Source organism: Aspergillus homomorphus (assembly GCF_003184865.1).
Source record: "Aspergillus homomorphus CBS 101889 unplaced genomic scaffold BO97scaffold_15, whole genome shotgun sequence".
Taxonomy (NCBI): domain Eukaryota; kingdom Fungi; phylum Ascomycota; class Eurotiomycetes; order Eurotiales; family Aspergillaceae; genus Aspergillus; species Aspergillus homomorphus.
This window is the reverse complement of record NW_020291901.1, coordinates 154205-177263: the sequence shown is the minus strand read 5'-3', so window position 1 is coordinate 177263 and position 23059 is coordinate 154205. Positions and strand designations below refer to the sequence as shown.

General features: G+C 53.4%; 8 protein-coding genes across 8 annotated transcripts; 4 read left to right on the top strand and 4 right to left on the bottom strand.

The window, feature by feature from the left end:
* Positions 1-369: 369 nt before the first annotated feature.
* BO97DRAFT_405151 (uncharacterized protein) lies at positions 370-1723 on the bottom strand. Its single transcript, XM_025695123.1, has 2 exons — positions 1114-1723; positions 370-1056 (listed from the first exon to the last, which is right to left on the bottom strand). The coding sequence occupies exons 1-2, from the start codon at positions 1281-1283 to the stop codon at positions 675-677; spliced, it is 552 nt and encodes a 183-aa protein (XP_025552037.1). The 5' UTR covers positions 1284-1723; the 3' UTR covers positions 370-674.
* Positions 1724-2884: 1161 nt separating this feature from the next.
* On the bottom strand, positions 2885-4190 carry cwc26 (putative cell cycle control protein (Cwf26); the record flags this gene model as incomplete). Its single annotated transcript, XM_025697649.1, has 2 exons — positions 2885-3912; positions 4178-4190. 2 exons carry the CDS (start codon positions 4188-4190, stop codon positions 2885-2887), a joined length of 1041 nt encoding a protein of 346 aa, XP_025552036.1.
* Positions 4191-4218: 28 nt separating this feature from the next.
* Positions 4219-5081, top strand: BO97DRAFT_442749 (MGMT family protein; the record flags this gene model as incomplete). The annotated part of the gene is made up of 3 exons (XM_025698298.1): positions 4219-4455; positions 4587-4761; positions 4868-5081. The coding sequence occupies exons 1-3, from the start codon at positions 4341-4343 to the stop codon at positions 5079-5081; spliced, it is 504 nt and encodes a 167-aa protein (XP_025552035.1). The 5' UTR covers positions 4219-4340.
* A 490-nt stretch (positions 5082-5571) lies between these two features.
* BO97DRAFT_434039 (serine/threonine-protein kinase) lies at positions 5572-7608 on the bottom strand (the record flags this gene model as incomplete). Its single annotated transcript, XM_025697648.1, has 5 exons — positions 5572-6009; positions 6064-6292; positions 6346-6430; positions 6492-7282; positions 7430-7608. 5 exons carry the CDS (start codon positions 7606-7608, stop codon positions 5572-5574), a joined length of 1722 nt encoding a protein of 573 aa, XP_025552034.1.
* Positions 7609-9444: 1836 nt separating this feature from the next.
* Positions 9445-10995, top strand: BO97DRAFT_405146 (metallophosphatase domain-containing protein). Its single transcript, XM_025695122.1, has one exon. The coding sequence runs from the start codon at positions 9583-9585 to the stop codon at positions 10738-10740; it is 1158 nt and encodes a 385-aa protein (XP_025552033.1). The 5' UTR covers positions 9445-9582; the 3' UTR covers positions 10741-10995.
* Positions 10996-11217: 222 nt separating this feature from the next.
* BO97DRAFT_442746 (L-lactate dehydrogenase (cytochrome)) lies at positions 11218-12935 on the bottom strand (the record flags this gene model as incomplete). The annotated part of the gene is made up of 3 exons (XM_025698297.1): positions 12727-12935; positions 12362-12675; positions 11218-12297 (listed from the first exon to the last, which is right to left on the bottom strand). The coding sequence occupies exons 1-3, from the start codon at positions 12827-12829 to the stop codon at positions 11218-11220; spliced, it is 1497 nt and encodes a 498-aa protein (XP_025552032.1). The 5' UTR covers positions 12830-12935.
* Positions 12936-13782: 847 nt separating this feature from the next.
* Positions 13783-14765, top strand: BO97DRAFT_405145 (alpha/beta fold hydrolase). Its single transcript, XM_025695121.1, has one exon. The coding sequence runs from the start codon at positions 13817-13819 to the stop codon at positions 14738-14740; it is 924 nt and encodes a 307-aa protein (XP_025552031.1). The 5' UTR covers positions 13783-13816; the 3' UTR covers positions 14741-14765.
* A 5933-nt stretch (positions 14766-20698) lies between these two features.
* Positions 20699-22642, top strand: BO97DRAFT_477537 (putative MFS monosaccharide transporter; the record flags this gene model as incomplete). The annotated part of the gene is made up of 4 exons (XM_025700558.1): positions 20699-20792; positions 20865-20972; positions 21038-21578; positions 21644-22642. The coding sequence occupies 4 exons, from the start codon at positions 20699-20701 to the stop codon at positions 22479-22481; spliced, it is 1581 nt and encodes a 526-aa protein (XP_025552030.1). The 3' UTR covers positions 22482-22642.
* Positions 22643-23059: the final 417 nt, after the last annotated feature.

The window sequence follows — 23059 nt, the reverse complement described above, 5'->3', positions numbered from 1 at the left end:
TAACCACTATATCTTGCTGCCCTGACTCGCATCTTCGCTCAGAGTTGTGCTTGCTTCCCTTCATTTACCAACTAATCATGGCATATTTCCCTAGAATCTCTATCCCTTAGCAATGAACATCTGCTGAGTACTCGGAGATGTTATAATACTATCTAGTAGACAGCTGGATTGCAGGCGATCGCAGGGACAGCAGAGGAGACATCCAACAAGCCCCCTGCAGTGGGCGGGTTAATCGCGACCGTTGCATGTTGCATAGTCGAAGTCTGTTTTGTTGTTCTCTTCCATGGGACCTTCCCCGCATTTCCCATTTACAACCCACCCCATGTGTCAATTACAGAGAGATCGAGACAATCGAATAACCTTGATTGGGCGACCTATATACGAGTTCTAATTCTCTGTCTAAAGGACTATACTAATGACCTAAGATCAGAGCTGATGATAACAACAGTGTGATGGTAAAGACAGGAACAGACCAGCCTTGCCCCGCGTGTCTATCAACCGCAAAAGAGGATATAAAACCAAGCGTGAAGACAGGATGCATTAATGATGATACAATAAACCGAAAGTTCAGTGCAAAGAAAGAAAAACACCTAAGTGGTCGAACCCAACTCCAGTCCCAAGAATCGCGACGCTAAAATAAACAGTGAGAGAGAATTGCGAGTACCAGGCGGACGTTAAAGGTGGACGTGGTCCACCAGCTCGAAGTCATCGTCATCGGCCAGATAGCCGATGGCAGTCTCGCTCTCGCGAGAAATTATCTCATACGTCTTGATGATCTTCTCTGTCTCCTTGGTCTCAAATCTCTCGACCGCCTTGCTGACAGCGTCCGAAAGTATGGTCTGTCCCGACACATCATAGTTGTGCAGAGAGCCCTCTCTGGATTCGAGCTCCTCCTGAGTTCGATCGATCGATCCGGGGGCGTCGACATCGTCACTGGAAGAGTCGGATGGACCACTCTCTAGAGCCTCCCGGACATCGGCACGCAGAGCCATCTTCGCGTCGCTGGCCGTGTGGTTGAACTGGCTCTTCCGATCGAATCGCAGGGCACGGGTGAAGCTACCACCTCAGTCAGTTTCGAGAAACAATAGGCAACAACGGAGGCCAGAGCCTTACTTCATGCTATGAGTGATCGGCACCGCAGGGCGAGTGGGAGGAAGGGCCGACGAGAGGGGTTCAGGGATAGTACGAGCACATCGACTACCGTAAGCCCATTTCGCCTTGTGGTCGTGAGCCCGTTTGGCTTCCTTATCAGCCCGGCGCATATCGAGCAAGGTTTCAGACATGGCGATCAACGCAGGTCTTCCTTGTTCGGTAAGATATATTGGAGGACCAGGTGGTGCTTGCTTCTAGGGCGAGGCGTAGCACACGCTTCGGAGGGACAGACGATGGCTGCCTGGACGGCTACAAGTGATCGGATGAAGAGGAGACGGATATAAAGCGAGGGAAACAAGACCGGAGGAAGGCGCGAGATGGGTGGCTCTAAGTTTGAGTAATGAACCACGAACCAAAGATGCGCGATAAACAATGACCGTGGCTACAGAGCGTTCTTGGTCTGAGTCATAAAGAAACCCGGCTGGTTTCCAATCATCAGCGATCCAGATATTGGTCAAGGCGGCAAATGGCGCAATCCAAGGGGCACAAACCTCACTGGAAGTAAGATGAGGAGGCGCAGAGCTGAGAAGAGACCGACAACCTTGGGGGATGGACTAGTAGTCATTCCCAGGAGGAGTAGAGGAGGGGGTGGGATTATGCTCTCAGTAGCTCAATAAGGCTACTATTATCTATCGCCCGCAAGAAGGTAGTAGTTCGGTAGTCCCGGTGGTAAATCAGTCAGATACGAAAAAGGTAGCACGGGATCGGGGCAAAAGAGGGAGCTGATGGTGGATAGGTCATCCGTTGGATATCATCCTTTCGATCTATTTATGAACAAACCCTTGGCAGCCTGCCTATTTATCTAAACGGGTTTACTGACTTTTGGGGACCCGACAAGATAGTGATCGAGATTACCATTACTATGGTGATTCTCCTGGATTGTTATCGAAGTTTGCCGATCCCCCGAGCGCCACAGCCCCAACCATGGTTTATCTTCCCCTCCGTTGTTCCTTAGCCCGAGGTTAGCACAAACTATTGAGATTCTGAGACGTTTGAAAACAAAGATGGGGCTGTCAATCCGATCCACTACTTCCAGGCACGTTGGCTTATCTGGAACCTCACTTGCTAAGGGAAATGGCATGATGATGTTGATATGCCTGTGGTCAGGGTGACTGACTTGACTCTTTTTGGTACCTCATGCAAGGATTCACATATACACTTTGTCCTAGTCCAGACCTTGCGGGGAACGAATGAGGAAAAGCACCGTGCTCACGGGGAATGAGACCTGCCCCTCTGAGGTCCAGTCGAGTCATCGTCATGGTTTTACCGATGACGCTTATCAGCCACTGTGTTGGTGAACGTGATCGTATCCCACGAGTCATCAGCTGCATGTCTTCCTTGTCGCTGATCGGAGTTCCGTTAGCGCGGCGGGTGACTTGATGGCCGATCCTCAGTCATTCGCGCGGCAACGTGATGGCTGGCGAAGACGAGGAGGTCACGGTGCTGCCAGGCGCAGTAACATGACATCAGTAACCATGACAACAGTGTCAACTGGCAGGTTTGAGCTTCCTCCACTCGCCGGTCAAACCCTCCTGCGACAAGAGATAAGTCCTATCGAAACAAAGTTGGAAATGCTATAAATGCGAATGGCCAGGAATATGCACGGGAAAACCACGCCGGGATCCGATTTCGGTAGAATTCATGTCATCACTGCCAGTGTCCAGCACTGGAACCGTGTAACCACCACGGTCTTGCCAATAGTCATCGCAAAAGTCATATCTACCACGCACAATTATTCATCCATCTGCCACTGGTAATCCAGCGCCTCCAATCTTCCCTTGCGATTCCTAGCCGCGAACCACTCCTTCTCAAACCCATTACTCCGATCGACCCCATCCCACCGATGGCCCGGCCGGATCCCATAACGATTCGGCTGGAAAGCGCCCTTATACAACGGCTTCCCCGTCACACTGGTGCCGGGGCCCTTGGTGTTTGTGAGGAACTGCGCCGCGGGGTCATTCCAGCGCTGGCGCGCCTTCAGCTCGTCGTTCAGCTCGTCATCCTCGGCCGTGCGCGCCAACGGCATGACTTTAGCCTCCTGTAACTGCTGGCGCCTCTCCTCCCTCTCGCGTCTCTGCACATCACCCATGAGCGCCTCCCTGGCCTCCTCTTCCTTCTGCTTCTTCTCCTCCTCGGCGCGCCGCGCCTCGGCCCTCTTCAGCGCAACATTGATAATCCGACCGGACGCATCACGGTAGATGGTCTCCTGCGCCTTCTCCCCGAGGGCACTGTCCTTGTATCTGGCCGCCTCGAGCTTCTTCTTCCGCTCCTGCGCCGCCACCATGGCCGCCGTATCCGCCGCCGTCTGCAACCCAGCCCGAGCCCCGGACTCCATCCTCACCCCCTCGTCATCCTCATCAGCAACAACCGGCGCCTCATCCTCGTCCATGTCATCCTCTCCGCCGCCGCGCCCAGCCCGCCTCTCCGCCGCCGCAGACGCCAGTATCGCATCAGCCGCATCCTTCTCCGCGTCCGCAGCTGCACCACCACTACCACCACCATCAATAGTCTTCCACCCAGATTTCTTCGCCCGCCGAAACTGCCCCCCGCCGCCGCTGCGTGCGCCCGATACGATCGCAGGGTTATATTCGTCATCGTCCATCAACTGGCCGCCAGACACGGCGCGGAGATCCGGCGGGTCGTCATCGGCGATGATGAGGCCGGATTCTTCGGGTTTGGGGGCGGTCTTCTTGCGCTTTTTCTTGGGGCGGTCGGTCGGGGCCGGGTCGGCGGTTAGGTAGTTTTTGGCGAGGTATTCTGCTAGGGAGGAGGGCATCGTATGTGAGTGTGTCGATTGTTTAAGATAGACGTAGTTGTATGCAGATGACTTTGCAAGTAGTTCGTAGATGTATGAAAACGTGGCTGATCAAAAGGTACAGTAGAACCGTGTTGGAAAATAAAGTAGTGTGCAGCAACAAGTAAATCGAATGCTCGGGCGATGGAAGCAAGCTCCAAACCAAGTCTGGATCGCCCTCGGAAGATGAGTTTCGCCGGTATTATTACGGCGGTCTGGGGCGTACGATACATACCGTGGACATCTCCGCCATCATCCATCTAGATCGATAGATATAGCCCGCGGGATCTATGGAGACATCAACTAGCACCCATAATCACTTTGACCCCTTCTATCTCATCAGAGCCACCCCGCAGACACCACCAACTCAATACTGCAGTCTAAAATATACAAAATGCCCCGCTCCGACGAAGCAGAATGGTGGATCAACGCCGTGTACGAGGCCGTCCAAGAGATCCCCGCCGGCCGAGTAACTTCATACGGCCATATCGCCCTCCTCCTGGGCTATCGTATGCTAGCCCTTCCTCCAGCCCTGAGACCTACAGTACCGCACCTTCTCTGAGCACGCTTTCTTGATCCCCTACACACCTACCGAATCCATCCCCGATCTCTCCAATCATGAACTAATGAACCGCATCAGCTAAACGCCCCCGCCAAGTAGGCGTTAGCCTCAAGCACCTCCCTTCCGACCCTAGGCGTCAAGACGCGGACGTAGAGTCAGAAGCAGAAGCAGAAGCAAGCTCGACCCCGTTCTTCCACTCGGGAAATGTCCCCTGGCAGCGGGTGATTAATTCCAAAGGGATGATTTCGCATCGGTATGATTTCCTGATTCTCCGTGTGGTCTTTTTTTTGAGGGGGGAGAGGTTGGGAGGAGGTGTTTCGGGTATCGGGTTGTACTGATGGTGATTCTCATGTTGGTAGGGGTCCGGGGAGTGCGGAACGGCAGGCTGAGGCGTTGAGGGCGGAGGGGGTGGAGGTCGAGGTCGATGCCATGGGCGAGTTCTATGTTGATACGGGGCGGTTTGGGTGGTTTCCGGAGGTGTTGCCGAGTGAGGAGGGGTTGGATTCAGAGGGGGAGAGGAACGAGGATGGGGGAGATAGTGTTGGTAGTAGTGGGAATGAGTTGTTTTGTTGATCCTCTTTATTTCCCTGGAGGGTAGTGTTGAGTTCTATGGTGGAGGTCGGTGTTCTAGATTTGCGTCAAGTACAAAGATCAGGAGAAGGTAAGTCTACACTACTCCGGAAGACGTAGGAATTGTAACTGGATTGTGTTGCCTTCGTTGGACATCCATGAACGGTGAATAGCAGAGATTAATGTAGCATTGGAGGCAATCAAATGAACTTCATAGTGTGAATAGTAGGACGACTCTATGAGGGGTAGAATATTTGAACGAAGAAAACGAAGAAGGCTTGGAGGCGACCGGCACAGTGGACGACCATGCAATCAATCATGTTCAGGGCAATCATAAACATCCAGTCAAACGGCCAGTAAGGAACCAAAAAATATAGAATATAAAAGATCCGCCTCTCGAAATCATACCAAAGGAAACTCGTCACCCGACTCGTGATATCTGTCTATCACGAGTCCTTTCATTCCTGCTTTACTTTTTGTGGTCTTTTCCTCTTTATCTCCGTTTAACCTCTGTCGCCCATCCGTCAATCCCTTCGCCTCGACTCCCAGGGGGTATGCCCAGATCCACTGCTTCCATGCCAAGCGTATCTTTCATCCATTCATGGGCTGCCATGCCGCCAGCGTTGGCTCTCCTCTCGGGAGAAACCTCGAGCATTGGCAGAAGGAATTCGCTGATGCGCATGCTCTCCTCCACACTGAAGTGGTACTTCTCCCGTAGCACGTCGGGTAGTGCCCAGTGGCGCAAGCGATGAATGTTGCGCAGCTCTCCCTTGCGGTTGAATATTTCTTGTGACCACTTCCCTGATAAACAAAGGGACTTCGGGAATGGGCCTAGCAGCTCGATTATCTGTGCAATATGGTCGTCGTCCTTGCCGTATTTCGTGCCCGATTGCGGGTCGAACAGGTAGTCGCCTGTGATAAGTTCGAAAACCTGTCGCATTGTCAGGGACACAAGATCAGGCGCAGAAATTCACGTCCGACTTACCATGCATGCCATACTCCAAATGTCCGTGCTAGCCCCCCACTTGGATCCTAGGATGACCTCCGGCGAACGGTATTGTCGCGTCTGGATGTCGTTCGTAAAGTGATGGCCGACCCAGCATGCATTGCCCAGATCGGCAATCTTCACAGAGATTATATCACAATCCAGATCATCACTCGTGCTGGAGGACTTGTCGAGCGAGATGCCGGATACCTCTCGTTCCAATAGATCACTGCGACCATTAGCGCGACGCTCTGGACCTGCAGATCAAATAGGACAACATACGCAGTCTTCTCTCTTTGTTTCTGCTTCTCATCTTCATCCTTGATTCCTAATAATTCTCTCATGGACGCAGCCCCCGAATTAGCCTCTGTCAGTTCTTATTAGCGATTTCTGATGCACAGAAACCATCGGAAGCGACTAGCACCTACCTGACGAGTCATTGACCATCTGACTGAGACTGCTGTGGGAGTTTTGTGAACTGTGTTTGAAATCGAAGCTGGTGTTGAGGGGGCTAGGCAGCGGCTGACTTCCGGTGATCAAGGTCCGGCGCCGCCGCCGGCCGTTGCGGTTGTCCTCCTTCTGCTCCTTCTTGGCCTCCTCCTTGACGTACGTCTTCACGATTTGCTCCACATCACCGATCTCAATCAATACGTTCTCCGGCTTCAGATCGGTGTGAATGATTCCACATTCCCGGTGCAAATAATCCAGACCCAGCAGCACTTGTTTCGTAATCTGTTTGACCAGCGGCATGGGAATGCCGCGATGATTCCATCGCTTGATCAATCCAAGCAAATTTTCGCCCAGCACCTCGAACACCATGCAGACGTGAACACCATTGGGACCCTTGTGCTCGAAGGAGTCGAGCAGACTGACGACATGTTTGCGACCTGGATGGGACGGTTTCGCTTGGACGATGCGATTCAGTAGCTTGATCTCGTCGATGGCGGTTTCGGTGTAATGGGCAGCGGAGCGAACGACCTTGAGAGCGACGTGCTTGCCGGTCGTCGTATCGCGGGACAGCCACACTGTCGAAAAGTGACCCCACCCGAGCTTGCGCACCACCACGTATCGACCATTGTTGTAGGTTTCTCCGACGCTGACCGGGTGATAACCACCCTTGCAGTAATCTTCCGAGTCTTCCTCCTCAGCGGTGGTCTCCAGCTCCTCCCCGGAGGAAGAGGAGGATGAGCGCGATGGCGGGGCGCCGTATGCGGGATTCCTGCCAGACATGGCGGTTAGAGGATTTTACGACGAAAAAGCGGGCTGTGAAGCGGGCGGAACAGGAAAACAAGAAATTAGGCAAGCAGATGGGATGAACTCGAGATCATGAACAAGCTGGGGAAGGGGAGCGGGCAAAAGACCATACCCCTCAGTAGTGGTAGTCGCTTGGTCAACAGGCGCACCGGGTTCGTTGGTGACGATCGGCTTTAAGTCGGTCCCTTTTCTTCTCTTCTTACCGCCATTGCCATTAGCAGCGGCCGCAGCGACACTAGCCATCTGCTTGCCCTTATTGATAACGGCTTTGGTGATCTCGACCCCGTCCATGGTGATGTTACAAAAAAAAAATCCTAAGTAACGATCGAAGCGGGGGTTTCAGGGGTGGTTGAAGCTGAGGAGGCGAAATTTGGGAGGAGGCGAAAATGGAAGATAGGACGGGGGGGTTGGGAGGATGGCGGGCGTTCTTCGCCTTAGTAGCGTTAAAGTCCAGTACTAGGTAGTTGGTGGGTGTGGCCGGCGGCGGCAGGCGGAGAGGATGAGAGCGCGAGTGAGAGAGAAGAGAGTGTGTGTGAGTAAGTGAGAAAGAAGGCGGGTTGTTGGGTTGTGCGAATCTGAGGGGTCGTTTGGTTTGGGTTTGGGTTCAGCAGCGCCCGCAATGGGAGAGTAATAAAAGGGAAGAAAAAGCAGAGGGGGGGAAATAGGAACAACAAGAGATGGGAGTCCAACTGGGCCCACAGGAGTCTATGAATCAGATCAAATCCGAGCAATATTCTTCAGTTAGAAGATAGAACAATGCTTGAGCATGGAAATCGAAGCCTAATAATTCCCAGCGTGGTGGTGGACGAAGGAGAAGGAGGGATGATGCATCAGACTTATGACGCAAACGATATAGACGGATCAATGCAACAACCAGCCCCAACCACCATCCGATGGGTTCCTCGCTTCGACTCCTCTAGACCTCTTCGGGGTACAAGCGCTTCAAACAAGGGGTATTCCGAAGGAAAGACAGCAAGAAAACCAAGGTGTCGATGACAGTGATCGACAAGGAATGGTCCGCAAGCGTAGCGGGAGGAAGAGAGAGAGAACAAGTGACAGACAGAGAGAAGAAGAGAGAACGCGCACGCGAAGCAACACTGTCACTGTTCAGGATTAAGGACCACCAACATGCATGTGGCAAATCATGAGTGGACTACTATCGATGGGTTTCCTCGGTTGGGCCTGTATGGGCAAAAAGTCAGTGCATCGTCTTCAATAAGTGATCATATTCAAGATTGCTTGCTTGCTTGTATATGAGATTCTAGAACATGTACCGCCGGCGTGGCAGTTGTGTCTATAGTAGGATGTACGGACGGGATCGCAGAGGCAGAAAGAGCACAGACATACTATAATATAACTTAGCCAGTTCACCCCGTAAGCTTGATTCAAGAAGAGTCAAACAGAGTACAGTAGTAGTCAGGCAGGCCGTCGATAATAAGTACACGACGATGTTTCCCCAGGTCTCAAGGATTGATTGGCTTTCATCCGATTGCATGCAGAGAAAAGCTTCTAGCGTCCAATCCGGGGTTCTACTAAGGAGATTATACCACATAGATCAATTTATATGATGCCTACATACATGCTACATATTACACCATAGTACAGTACATACAGCATTTAAGCTGCCTCTCGTGCAACCCATCGACAGCTTTCGTACCGGAGGAACCCGCCGGTTGGCACCCGATCGATCTAGGCTTGATGTCACTCAATGTTGGCGGAGTCGGCGATTCAACTCAAACTAACGGATCGGCCCATGCGGGTACATGTCTGAGATACGAGTCTGGTGGTAGAACACTATCGATTTCCCCTCTTGAGCATGTTTGAGACAAAGCAGTTATATGCTAGATTGTCTCGTGGCAGGGACAACATAAGATAAATGGCCAAATGATGTGGTTTTCTCCGATGTACCGTGAAGATGGAGAACCTGGACTGCCTAAGGTTGCAGCAGAGAAAAAGACCAAGGCTGAGCCAATCATGGCGGCACGAGGCAAGCAAGCTCCCCCACCTCCGCAATTACGTACGCCCAGGCATCAACAAACTTCCGGCCTTGACGCCTGAGGAAACAATGGAACTCAACTGAACATGGAAACAGCCCGGGGCCGAGTAGGTCTTCCACTCGAGTCCATCCGATGACCTTGCACAACTGGCTGAGACAACAACAACCATGGAATAACTTCACCTTGACTTCATTTCACCCTGTTTCAATCTGACTCCTACACCTATCTACCTTCCTCTCCCCCTCCCACCTCCACCTCCACCTCCACCATGTCCTCTCCCTTTAATCCCCGCCCATTTACCGACTACATCATCTTCTCCCCTCTAGCCGCCTTCATCTATCCCGTCCACCATCTCCTCAATCGACTCCGCGGACCACCTCGACTGCCACCACCCAACGCTCGTCCCATTCGCGTCGTCTGCATCTCCGACACCCACACACTCGAATGGAGCGACATTCCAGACGGCGACCTCCTCATCCACGCAGGGGACCTAAGCAACGACGGCTCCGTCCGCGAGATCCAACAAGCCGTCAACTGGCTGCGCAGTCTTCCGCACACCCATAAAGTCGTCATCTGCGGCAACCACGACAGCTTCTTCGACGTGCGATCGCGGCGGCCCGAAGACCGCGACGACGCATCCTCGACGACCTCCTACGCGACCGTCTCCTCCTCAACCGCCTCCCTGCGGTCCCTCCCCTCCGACGACCTCGACCGCGTCGACTGGGGCGACATCCACTACCTGCAACACACCTCCGTCACCCTGACCTTCCCTCCGACCTCACCACCCCCGCCATCACCTTCACCTCCCAACTCAACAACCCCCCTGCTCCACAACAACCACCACCACCACCACCACCACCGCACCCGCACCCTAACCCTATACGGCGCGCCGCAAATCCCCGCCATCGCCCCTCTAGGTCCCGAACACGCCTTCACCTACCCACCGCACCACGACGCCTGGACAGGCACCGTGCCCGCCACAACCGACATCCTGATCACGCACACGCCGCCATCCTCGCACCTGGACCTCTCCCCGATCTTCTCGACGGGGTGTCCATCCCTTCTGGCGGAGACGTGGCGCGTGCGCCCCGCCCTGCACGTGTTTGGTCATATCCACGCCGCCTACGGCCTGGAGCGCGTGTACTATGACGAGGCCCAGCGCGCGTGGGAGCGCCTCTGCGCCGCCCGGCGGCCCCGCGCCCGGCTGTCGCGCTTCCGGTCGCTGGTCACCGGCGGCCTGCGCGATCTGTTCGATGTCGCCGGGTGGGTGGACGCCGCACGCGTGGTCGTCTACGGGGTGCTGGGGATCGTCTGGGCCAAGGTGTGGGGCGGCGAGAATGCTGGGTGCGGGTGGATGGTGAATGCCGCCTGCATGTATCGCGATGAGGGGGTGTTGAGGAATAAACCGCAGGTGGTTGTTCTGTAAATCCGGGAGGCTGATTTAGCATAATAGTGGGTACGTGCTGAATAAACGAGGTGAGAGACAGGGGGCATGGGAGGGTGAGGGGTATATATACTACTGGTTGTGTGAAGTGAGAGGCTGAAGTGCTCGGTGTATAGGGTCATCATTCGTGGTCACGGACGGGATGAGCGTTGTCTCTTATTGCTCGTGTCGTCTATTCTCAAAAGCGCTGCATCGGGGGCATAGGCGTTTAATATTACTATTTACTATAATGAAGAGACTCCTGACTACTGGTTACCCGTGGGAAAAATACTCGGGAAGATCCAGCAACGTCATGGCATTCACCGAATCACAGATGCAAACCATCTCGCCGTAAATATTTGAAAATCTGAATCAAGTGAGGTCTAACGACAGGGTATAGGAACATGCATGTATAAGGAAAGGAAAAATGGAGACCGGTAGTAGGGCCATAGCGAGAGCAATGGAGAACGAAGGCGAAGCCTACAACTTGGCCTTCTCGCTGAAGCGCGGCGCGACGAGGGGATCGTACGCGCCGGCGGAGAGGGTATCGGAGGGGACGACGGCGTTGTGGCCGGCGAGCAGACTGCGAATATCCAAGAGAGCGGGGCTGAGGTCGCCGATCTTGTTGGCGCCGATCAGACGCATGTTCATCTCCATCTCGTCCTTGAGGAGTTGCATGGCGCGCTCGACGCCGGGCTGGCCGTAGGCGGACATGGCGTACAGGAAGGGGCGACCGATGCCGACGCCCTTGGCGCCGAGGCAGAGGGCCTTGAGCATGTCGGTGGCGCGGCGGATGCCGCCGTCGATGTAGATCTCGATCTTATCCTGCAGGCCGCGCTGGCGCAGGGCAGGCATGACCTCGGCCAGGACCTCGACGGCGGAGGGGGCGAACTCGAGCTGGCGGCCGCCGTGGTTGGAGAGGACGACACCCTGGACGCCGGCCTCGACGGCGCGCAGCACGTCCTCGACGCACTGCACGCCCTTCAGCACGATGGGCATCTTGGTAATGGACTGGAACCACGGGATGTCCTTCCACGACAGCGCCGGGTCGATGAAGCTGGAGATGGCGCGCGCCGCGCCCTGCGACCGGTCGACGTCGCTGCCGCCCGACGCCTGCACGCTCGACCCCACGTCCGAGAACTTGGACCGCATGTCCTTCTCCCGCCGCCCCAGCTGCGGCGCGTCCACCGTGATGAACAACCCCTTGCACCCGCGCGCCTCCGCGTGCTGCACGATCCGCTTCGTGATCTCCCGATCCTTGTTCACGTACAGCTGAAGCCACTGCACCTGGTCGCCCTTCCGCGCGTCCACCACCTCATCGAACGAGCACGACGCCAGCGTCGGGATCATCTGGATCACGTCGTGCGTGTGCGCCGACCGCGTGAAGATCACTTCGCCCTCCGGGTGACCCAGCTTGCCCAGCGCGGTCGCCGTCACGTAGAACGGCGCAGACACCTTGGTACCCAGCATTGTCGTGGAGAAGTCGACGTGCTCTACGTCGACGAGGATCCGAGGACGGAACCAGATCTTGTGGAAGGCGGAGTGGTTCTCACGCATGGTCTGTAATCGTCCAGATTAGCGATGTGTCCCATAGAACGTTTGCACAAAAAGTTCAAAAGCTTACAATTTCATCGTCCGCGCCACTGGAGTAATAGGCCCAGGCCGTCTTCTTCATCACATTCCGAGCGACCGCCTCAAAGTCCATCAGGTTATAGCACGCCGCCAGCGGGGGCATGCGCTTCACCCGCTCCTGGCGCTCAGTCTCCTCCGGGTCGGCAACCTTCTCTTCTTGCTCAACAGTCGTCATGTCGACCTCGCCCAGGTGCTTGGAGCTGTCGAGGAACTTGTCGAGCGTGTCTGGCGGGTGAATGGGGTCGAACTCCTCGGTCGCATCCTTGCCGGCATATTTCAGAATGATCTTTTGGCCACCGGGGTGTTCTGGGAATTGTTAGTGGCGATTGAGCACAGCAACAGTTTAGGAAAACTAACCGGGCAGGAATTCCGTTACATCGTAGGCCTTTCCGTGGACAATGACCCAGCACGAGTCTTTGGAGTTGTGCTGAGCGACATCAGCACCGGTAAGTTTCGTCATTGCGGCAGCGTCGTGTGTGATATGAGAAGTAGAGAGGGGAGCGGCAGGAGTAGAGAGAGGATAGATGGAGAGGATTGGAGTGGTAAGGGAAGAACAAAAGTGAAGAGAAGAGACGGATTGGGACTTAAGAGAAAGATTATGGACGCCAAGGGAATGATTCGCCCGAGAAACACAGGGTTATGGAAAGAACGTCAGTGACCTCGGAATTGTGGAGGACAACTGGGGAAATGATCCTCGGGATAATGTCCAGCGAGCCTTTAGCGTGCTGACGCTGGCCGGGGGGAATTCGAAGCGCCGTCGTTGGTCAAACCAGCCCAGAAACACCCGGGGGTTTTGCCTGGCAATTCGGGCGACGGGCTCTTCTCGGCCGACTAATACATGCCTCGGCTTCCGTCTTGCCTGCCTGGTCGTTGTTGATGTGCGTGGCACTGGTACAGACCAACCTTACCTCCAGTCTAGATATTCCTGCCATTAAAGTGGGATCTCAAAGCAGAGCATGACATATATCAATTTGATGATGCTGAATGAATCCCAAATGCTGGGGTTGTCTTCAGTAACTTGTTCCAAAGTGTTCCAGGGTCCGGGTCGATCCTCCGTGGCCGGAGACGGTAATATCAGATCTGCTCCACACCAATTCGGGATCATCGAGAAAGTCATCATTCTGTCTAATGGAGGTCAGCTGCAACAACGCTAACTGCAGCTACATGATGAGAATAATCGCCACACCTGTCAAACATCATCATACTACTCACTCATGCCATCTCACCGCAGACTCAATGGCCTTAGTCTCATGGGGCACAAATCAACATAGATCAGACGGTGACCTAGCTATCCAGAATGACTCACACTTAACTTGTCTAGCCCGAGTGAAATGTCAAGGTGATGACTGGTCGCGATGCTAAACATATAGCATGACCCAGATCAAAATGGAGCCACAACCACAATAAAGACAAACCCATTCTCGGCTATCAACATCTCATCCCCAAAATGAACCACTTCAAACACAAAGCCTACATCGGCACGCACAGCCTCAGCTACGCCCTCCGCGGCCGCGCACGGCAACCCGGCGCCCCACTAATCATCATTCTCACGGGGATCACAAGCAGCGCATTGGAATGGAGCGCAGTCTGCCGACACCTCGAATCAGAAGCCACCATCCTCCTCTACGAGCGGTCCGGCTACGGCCTCAGCGACCTCTCGCCCAACGACCCAGACTCCCTCACCATCGTGGACGAGCTCTCCCGCCTTCTAGCAGCTGCCTCCCTCGAGCCCCCGTACCTCCTCGTCGGCCACTCCTGGGGCGGGATCCTGGCGCGCGAATTCATCGCCGCCCGGCCCGTCGCCGACATCTGCGGCCTTGTCTTGGTTGACCCGGTGCAGGAACGCATGCTCTTCGAGACATGGCCCGATCCGAGCGTCGCGGCTGTCACAGACGGGTTGGACTACATGGAGGTGGTCGGGCTGACGCAGGACTATAAGTTGGCTGAGTCTGAGTGGCGGGAGCTGATGGCCGAGGAGGCGAGTGCGAAGCATGCGGCGCAGGCGGAGAAGGAGTTGCCGTTCCTCCAGGTCAGTCGAAAAGTTCTGGCCGAGAAGTGGCAGCTGGTGTCTGGTCGAAGTTTGTTGGGGGCAAAGCCTGTTAGTGTGTTGAGGGGGAATTCGAAGCGTGATCAGGAACGCATGTATGAGGCTGGGGTTGCGAATGGAGGTGGCACGGAGGCCCAGCGGGCGCAGTTCCGCGAGTATCTGGCGCGGTGGGATGAGAGTGAGGAACGTTTCCAGCGGGAATTGTTAAATTTGTCGAGTACCGCGAGATTGTCGTATACGGCGCGGAGTGGGCATAATATCCAGATCACGGAGCCGGATCGCGTGGCAGATGAGATACATTGGGTGTTGCAGAGGGTTGTGTAGTTATGTTGAGGAAGTTGTGGACGGTAGATATATCGCTTGTCGCTACACATACACGAACTTGGGGACTGGAGGCATCAACCACACTTTGAACTCACGATACGCCAATATATTCTGCTACCAGAGATATGATTACGAGCAAACACATATATTATCATATGACTCCAGAAGCCCCATATTTCCTGCCGTCTCCGGATCATGGATTACAACACTCGCCCGGGGAACACAAAAGCTGACGCGGCGGTGGAGTTCACGATCCAGCCAATATGACTAGGGGAGTTCGTCCAGACATTGTTTGGTGATGCAATAATCATCCTTGGGACCGAATGGAAGGTTGAAGGTCACTATGCTAGAGGTGGCTTCGGCAAAGGTTGCTAGGCTTGACTTCGCGCCAGGATTTGAGCTAAGCTTATGGAGCGAGTCCGTGCTGGTGTCGCTATGGCATCATAGGAAACAAAGCATATGGTGGATGCTTAGGCTTTTCTGAAGGAGCAACTTATCCGACGCGCGGTGCTGACATTCGTTGAGGATGCACTCCGTGTCTTTGACCACATGGGTCAAGTTGATCAGGTGTCCGCCTCATGCTTCTACCATACTCTGGACACGTGCGGGATGAAAGTGGGAGCATCTGTGAATAAATGCATCGAGCATGAATACAAATCCGGATGGCATCGTAATGGGTGCATGTACGACAAAACCCTTAGGTGAGAACTGGCACATGTAGTAATCGACCTGTCCGAAGTAGGATGAACAGTCTCTGCACCTATCCGAGTGTTGGGATGGATAAATGGAAGTGGGGAAGGTATTTGATGCAGCCTTCCTAGTCATGCAGCGATACGGCAGGCATGTCGTTAGACCGAAGTCTGGAATGACAAGAGCGAGAACTGCGATGATCTAGATTTCATGTTGACTGAGACACTGATCGAGGCACATCGACTGGCAGGCAGGGCATTCCGCTGCGACAAGAAAAGCCATTGATCCAGGCTCTGTGTCTTTTCGACTGGAATCTTACTGGGTGCTGCAGGTGCAGTGTTAGGCACAGTAAGCCCGATGCAGTCGATAGCGTGATCGGCTATTTGCTGCTAGTGGTTACACAAGATTCTATAGATCGCGGCAATCGACATGCCGGGTAATGTCCTCATGACATATCCGGCAAAGCCGAACCGCCCTGGCGGGACAGTGTTTTGTTGGAAAAAAAAGGAGGGGGGGGGGGATTCCGAGTGTAGCACATATCGCACGGAAATACTAAAGAGGGAAAATGGGCAAACGCCTCGTTGCCATCGATCAGCAAGGGCAATGGCTCGTAGTGCCACAGCATCTCCCCAGTTGTGGCTCATTAGTCATGAATTAAGGATGTCATGCATAGGATGCATGCGGATGCAATGAACGGATGCAATGATGCGAGTTATTGGTCTTTGTATGGCCAGACCATACAGGAATGTGCTCAAGAATGGGCAAAGTTAGATAAACATCCTGAGGAAAGGGAGAAACAAAGCCGAGAGATGGCGTGCAAACTAAGCAAACAACCTGCCTGCCGTCTGGCAGATCGATCGCCCTTTGTTTACCGCTGTCAGGCACGCACGGATCATTCAACAAGGAATTGGTGACAACTGTGCTCCATGCTCCCTATCAGCCTTGCGTGTTGAAACGATTGTCTGTCAACGTACAGTGTTGTTGAAGACACCTGAAGCTAAGGAGGTAGATGTCACTTGTTCAAAGAGGGGACTGATGCTTAACAGCGTCAACATGTCCTCGAGGGTCTAGAACTGAAGTTCGTATGTGAAAGCACACCCGGATTTCCTTCAGCGCTGTCCAGATTATACACTGGACCAGCTGGAGGTCGTTTGGACGGCTTGATTGGACCGAATTTGGACTCCATGATTCTATATTCTTCCTTTGACTGTTCTCGTGACCACAAGCTCCGAGACCTCCGGCATCCAGACCGAGATAGCCGTGTTAACACTCGGCACGCCGGTGGCGGGTCCGCTGCTCGGTATAAGAAGCATCGGGTTCCCGGTCTTCCTGCCCCTGAACCCATGAGCTCGTGCGCAGGACAAAGCAGTATAAAGCTATGGTATCTGCTCACTTCTCTCCAGTGCTTCAAGCCCCAGCTCATCTGTTTTCCTGCGGTTGAGGTATCTACCGAATGCAGCACGTTTCACGAACCACCTCTTTCTTCCCAGTTTTACCCAAGCACGATCTCGCAACTATTAATAATAAGCGACCACTAACCATCCGTTCGCCATGATGCAGCTTGGCTAGCGAAGGACCAACTTTTCCCACTATCTGATCATTGTGTGTGTGGTTTTCGCCTCGGACTACTTTTTGACTTACTCTTACCCAATGTCGACTCTGCTCAGTCCACTTACATCCGCCAATGATGGGGTTGATCATGCAATAGTGACCTCTTACGTGATACGGTGTGTGCAAAACAGAATTTTCCGCATCGCCGGGCGGGTCGATTCTCCTGAAGCGCCGACAAACTCGACAGCTGATGTCCCGTCCTGTTGTTCAACATCCCGACTGTTGTCGCAGCCAAGCCCGACGGTGGGCGGCCGGTTTCATTTCTCGGGCCGTCGTCAATTCCTCAGCCTGTCATCTTATCTCAATGTTCGGCTCAATTTTTGAGAACAAACCGGGTGAAGACCGATGGCCTCACCGCAACACCCCGGTTTGCGACTTTTCACACGTAGAGGATGATGCACCCACTCGGTCCATGTTAGGCCATCGGTATTATTGCGCTTTCTGTCCACTAGAGGTGATGTGGATGCCTTATTCCTGAGACAATGAGGGCTTCTCTCACCCAATTGCTTGGTACCTGCCTATTGTGGTGATGGCCGCTTGCTCTTGCTTTCAACCACACCACTCGATCGCTGGCGCTGAGGCATAATCCCAACTCACTTCTATTTCTAGGCAGAGGGGGGCAGACAACGATGACGATGCCCGAAAAATCTCATGATCAGCAGAAGAATCACCAACAATATTGACATCGTCACCACCACCTCGGCTATCGGTTGTCTCCCTTCCGTCATCACTGTTTTTTTTTATCCGGACCGGTCTTCTATCCGAAAAGCTGTACCAATACCTACGCCATCGCTCTGATTGCTTTTCGAATCATCGTAAAGCCTTAATTTGACAATCATCGAAGTGGGTTTGTATTGTCCAATCACTCCGGTAGTTGGCTGCAAAGACTCCCGTCATATGCCGGTGTTGCGGAAGATGCTGCTTGCAAAGTCTTATGTAGGGAAATGAATTTCCCCGACAAAATCAAATGGGGCCATGTGCAGAATGGAGCCTTGAGGGGCAGAGGTGAGATTGTTCTGTTCAGCAGAATCAGGCCTTTTATTGGCGCAGGATCAGGAACTGCATGACCAGCAATCTCTTCGACCAATGGACCGCATTTGCTGGGTGCAACGAGTACGATGTATCCCAGATGATGATTGGCGGCAGGTGCGCGTCGGTTTAGTCCCCGACTTCACCCCACTCGATCTGCCCAAAAGAGTTGGATCTTCCCCACAAGCTCTCTTCACTCCGTCTCTTACCGAGACGAGGGCTTGAGGTTGGCCGACACCTCCTATACTAAGGCAAAACACAGCATGGTCTCCTTTCCCCTTTCTGTTTGAAGCTAGCGGAAAAGCTATTCGCTTCTATCCCAGTGTGGTCATAAGCGCCATTGACGTAGGGGCAAGAAAGGCAAGTATGTTGAGCTCGTCATGGTTGCCTTTTGTTTTACGACAAGTGACAAGATTCCAACCTTGGTTCATCAAGGCGGATAATGCTAAGCTCTGCTAAGCAAACCGGTGCATTTGCGTTCCGACCAGATAGTGCTGATTGATTGCTTGTCAGCGCCGACGTGTGGATTCGAGAGGATCGCCCGAAATTGCTGTAGTCCAAGTGGGGGCTCGGAGGTACAGCAGCCTCGCAGATCGCAGGCACCGCACATTGACTGAGAATCGCATGCTTGGTTGTCTTATGCCTACACGCTGTCTTACTGGGTGAACATCATTTTCTAGTCGACATTCGGTGTACTTGAACGGGCCAACGGCCTGCCTGATCTCGTGTCCCTTCCGGTCTTTAGTGAAACTTAGGGCATAAGAGGAATCGGACGCTCTTCCACGCTGAAAGGCAGACAGCATATCCAAATGTTGGGACATTATTTCTCCACAGTAGGCGTATATGGCGAGATTAGTGACAACGGCAAGGTAGACCGAATCACGGAACGCGGTCCCAGAAGACCGAACAAGACGCGAAAAACTTGCGTGACACCGCGTGGGCTAGAGAGACGCGGTGGGATAGTAACCCATACTATCGGAGGGGGAAATGGGGAGCTGGAGTCGACGGCGCATTCGGAGAGGGGACGAAAGTGGAGAACATCAAAGCATTTGTGGGCAGTGGGCTCGAATCAGCAACGTGGGCCTCCCACCACTGCCATCTACTTGGGGAAAGAAGTGTGTAACGCTACAACTGTCTAAACCTCTTCCAGACGAGACATGATTGAGATTGTGGGCAATATACTTTATCCACTGGATATTGCCGTTGGCGCAAGGTCGTCTTACCTTGCAGTCAAACGCTAGGCGCAGTCGGGAAACTCTACGGAACTTCAATCAAGGTTCTACGGAAACGGCTTCCCGAACGAGGGCCGAAGCTGCCTGCTGCATGCGACTTCGAGCATCACCAACTGCTCACAAGACAAAGGGTTGCATAAGCAGGTAAATAGCTGTTGTCGGTGATGCGGTCGCGACAGATGGGTGCTGAGCCCTGTTCACAGGGGAAACTGGGCAGTTCAGAATCGGAGGCTCAAATACTGCAACAACAATGGCGCCCGCATTCAGATTTTCCCCGGAGCAAAGCAAGCACTGACTGGGGCCCATCAGTAGGATTATTCAGCCGGCACGAGGATTCCCCGTAATGACCCCTCGCTTGAGTTGCTCGATTTAGGCAGACATCTCCTTGCCAAAGGCAAGTCAGCCCTGCACAAGTCGACTCCACGTTGGGAATTCGGGGATGCCGCCACTCAGCCGGGCTGAATACCGCTTCTACTCACCCTCTACGCGAGACGGTAGATAGATACGTTGAATCGATACAACAGCAGCCCGGAAAAAACAGTCACGTACTTATGATCGCTGGACATGCCGCAGTTCACAGCCCAATTGAAGACTCAGGTGCGCGCGTCTAGCAAAAGCCCGCGAGAAAGTCCGACTGTTGAAAATGGCCAATGATTAATGACACCCGCTTTTTGCAGGGCCGTCCCGATTTTCAGGTAGACTCGGGTGGAAAGAGTTGAATCTCTGGTTCTTCCCCTCCCTCCCTCCCGGCACCCCCTTTTTTGCGACTATTTTTCTTCCATTGTTTTTCTGCTTCTTCTTTTCTCGAAGAAAATAAAAAACCAAATAAAAAAGGGCAATGGAATTCCGCTTTTAGTGGTCGCAAGGAAAATGCCGTGATGTCATTGCTCATTGCGCACCCACAGTGGGTCAATGGTCCGCGCCCAAAAGATGCTTAACCCAGCGTTATTGATGCATTCGGTTGCCTGCTGCTCCACAAAACAAACAATAATGGTGTGGTTATGTTTTCAATCGACCGTCGAGTCGGCGACCAGTGGAGAATCACTGCACCTTGGGGGACAAGAGATTGTCGACCGGGCATGCATGAGACCGTGAGCGCCAGGCGACACACTGCTCCGGGGGAATAAGTAGATAATGCCCCTTCCTTCCCCCCTCCGGCTTCTCCGCGCTCGGTTCTGTCTCGTTCTCACTCTTATCACATTCTTGTTTCTCCTCCTTTCCTAGCCCAGGGTGAAACCGAGCAAGGAGACTCAGGTCGACTCGATTGAGAGACGAGTTCATCGGAGAAAGAACAGGGCGACTCAACTTAAGTGTTCGATCGCTCTAGATATTGGTCTTGATTGGGATCTTTCTACCTCTTCAGCGTTTGTCGTTATTCTGTACAAATTTTTCCACCATGGCACCGACCTACGCAGGGATGTCGGGCAAGAGATTGTCCGTGTCCATCTCGACCATTGCGACTATGGGCTTTCTCTTGTTCGGTTACGATCGTATGTCGTCCCTGACCTCCGGTCCCCGAGACCTACCATGGAGAGTCTTGAGCTGATATCAATTCAATGTAGAGGGTGTTATGTCCGGTATCATCAGTGATACAGCTTTCCAGGATCTCTTCACTGCTACCAAGGGTAATGCCACGATGCAGGCCCTGGTGACCTCCGTCTATGAGTTGGGTTCGTATACTTCTCTATCAGTATTGGTGCGGTGCAACATCATATCTGACGGTCATACTTCACAGGTTGCTTGGTTGGTGCTTTGTTCGCCCTGTTCTTTGGTGACAAGACTGGTCGTCGCCTGATGATCATGTCTGGCGCTACCGTCATGATTATCGGTGTCATCATTCAGGTCACCTCATTCGCTGGCCACATTCCCCTCTTGCAATTCTTCATCGGTCGTGTCATCACTGGTATTGGTAATGGAATGAACACCTCAACCATTCCTACTTATCAGGCAGAGTGTTCGAAGACCAGCAACCGTGGTTTGTTGATCTGCATTGAGGGTGGAATTATCGCGATTGGTACTTGCATCGCATACTGGATCGATTACGGTGCCCACTTCGGCAACAAGGATCTTGTGTGGCGGTTCCCCATCGCCTTCCAGATCTTTTTCGGCTTCATCATTATCTTCGGAATGTACTTCCTTCCCGATTCTCCGCGCTACCTGATCGCCAAGGATCGTGTACAGGAGGGAGAGTACGTGCTTGCTGCTTTGGGCGGCTTTGAGATCAACGACCACGAGACACAACTCCAGAAACAGCTGGTTATTGACTCCATCAGAGCGTACGTGCACCTTACTTCAGCCTCAAAAGCTCTGTTGCGCAGAAAGCTAACACTTGTGGCATCAGTTCGAGTGCTGCTGGCCAGGACGTGACATACCGTGACTTGCTCACTGGTGGCCGTTCCCAGCACCTCCGCCGTATGTTGATCGGATCTTCGTCTCAGATCTTCCAGCAACTAGGCGGATGCAACGCTGTAATCTACTATCTGCCACTGCTGCTCGAAGAGAACCTCAAGGAAGGTACCAACTTTGCCCTTCTGATCTCGGGAGTCAACATGATTATCTATGCTATCTTCGCTACCTTTTCGTGGTTTTTCATCGAGAAGATTGGCCGCCGCAAGCTATTTCTGGGGGGTTCCATCTTGCAGTGCATTGCTATGATTATCACTTTCGGATCTCTGATTCCGGGTACCAAGTCGGCTGCCAAGGGTGCCATTTTCGGTATCTTTCTCTACATGGCTGCTTTTGGAGCTGCGTGGCTTCCCCTACCGTGGCTGTACCCCGCTGAGCTGTCCCCGATCAAGACTCGTGCCAAGGCCAACGCTGTCTCTACCTGCAGTAACTGGCTGTTTAACTTCTTCGTCGTGATGATTACCCCCGTCATGGTGGCTAACATCGGGTGGGGTACTTACTGCTTTTTCGCTGCTATGAACGCCCTCTTCGTCCCCTTCATTTATTTCTTCTACCCCGAGACCGCCAACCGGAGCTTGGAGGAAATCGACATCATCTTCGCCAAAGGTTACACCGAGAATATCAGCTACGTGAAGGCTGCCAAGGATCTTCCTAAGCTTACGGATGACGAAGTCGAGCAAAAGGCTATGGAGTACGGCTTCGGTGGCGCCAGCGATGAAGAGAAGGCGAACGCCGCCGAGCTGTCCGGCTCGAACAGCGGCAAGGGCGAGTAAGCTGTTTGCAAGTCCTCTTCATGACCTAAGAACGTTGCCAATTCACGGCGAGTGTTCTCTAAGCTTGATATTGTCATTGTTTCGGCTACGCCCCAGATCCGGCGCAGCCGCTGGACATATAGATTCTGTTGTGACTCTGTGTTTTTCTCGCGATTACCCCTGGGTTGCTCGACTTGTGGAACAGGTTGAGACTCAATTGTTTGTCCTGTCTTGCCTGCTGGCAAGAGTTCTGTACATTTTCGCCATCGCCGACCTAGATCTGATGGTTGACATCCGCGGACATGGGTCGGATAGAACATGAAAGTATTTGAAGTGCACACATTTCCCAAAATCTTGCTTTTCCCTACTATAAACAGTAAAGGTCCTTTGGCGCGACACTAAACAACTGTCCGTGATACACGTATTGTTAGGAAGGATGATGAGTGGTCGTGGGCGGGACCTGCAGGTGGTCCGAGTTTGGAGGGTCGCTTATCGCTTGGGGGGGGGGAGGGGGGGGGGAAAGACTAGAAGCTCAGCCCTTGTTCTTTCCGGACCCTCGCACCTTCTAGCGGCCTGTGCCCTGCGATAGCGCTCGACTG

What these genes read in the sequence shown, in the direction of transcription:
- BO97DRAFT_405151 (XM_025695123.1), bottom strand. Translation starts at nt 1,283, where the DNA reads ATGTCTGAAACCTTGCTCGATATGCGCCGGGCTGATAAGGAAGCCAAA. An exon ending in CCGATCACTCATAGCATGAA is followed by an intron (nt 1,057 to 1,113) that starts GTAAGGCTCTGG and finishes CTGAGGTGGTAG; the next exon opens with CTTCACCCGTGCCCTGCGAT.
- BO97DRAFT_405146 (XM_025695122.1), top strand. Translation starts at nt 9,583, where the DNA reads ATGTCCTCTCCCTTTAATCCCCGCCCATTTACCGACTACATCATCTTC.
- BO97DRAFT_405145 (XM_025695121.1), top strand. Translation starts at nt 13,817, where the DNA reads ATGAACCACTTCAAACACAAAGCCTACATCGGCACGCACAGCCTCAGC.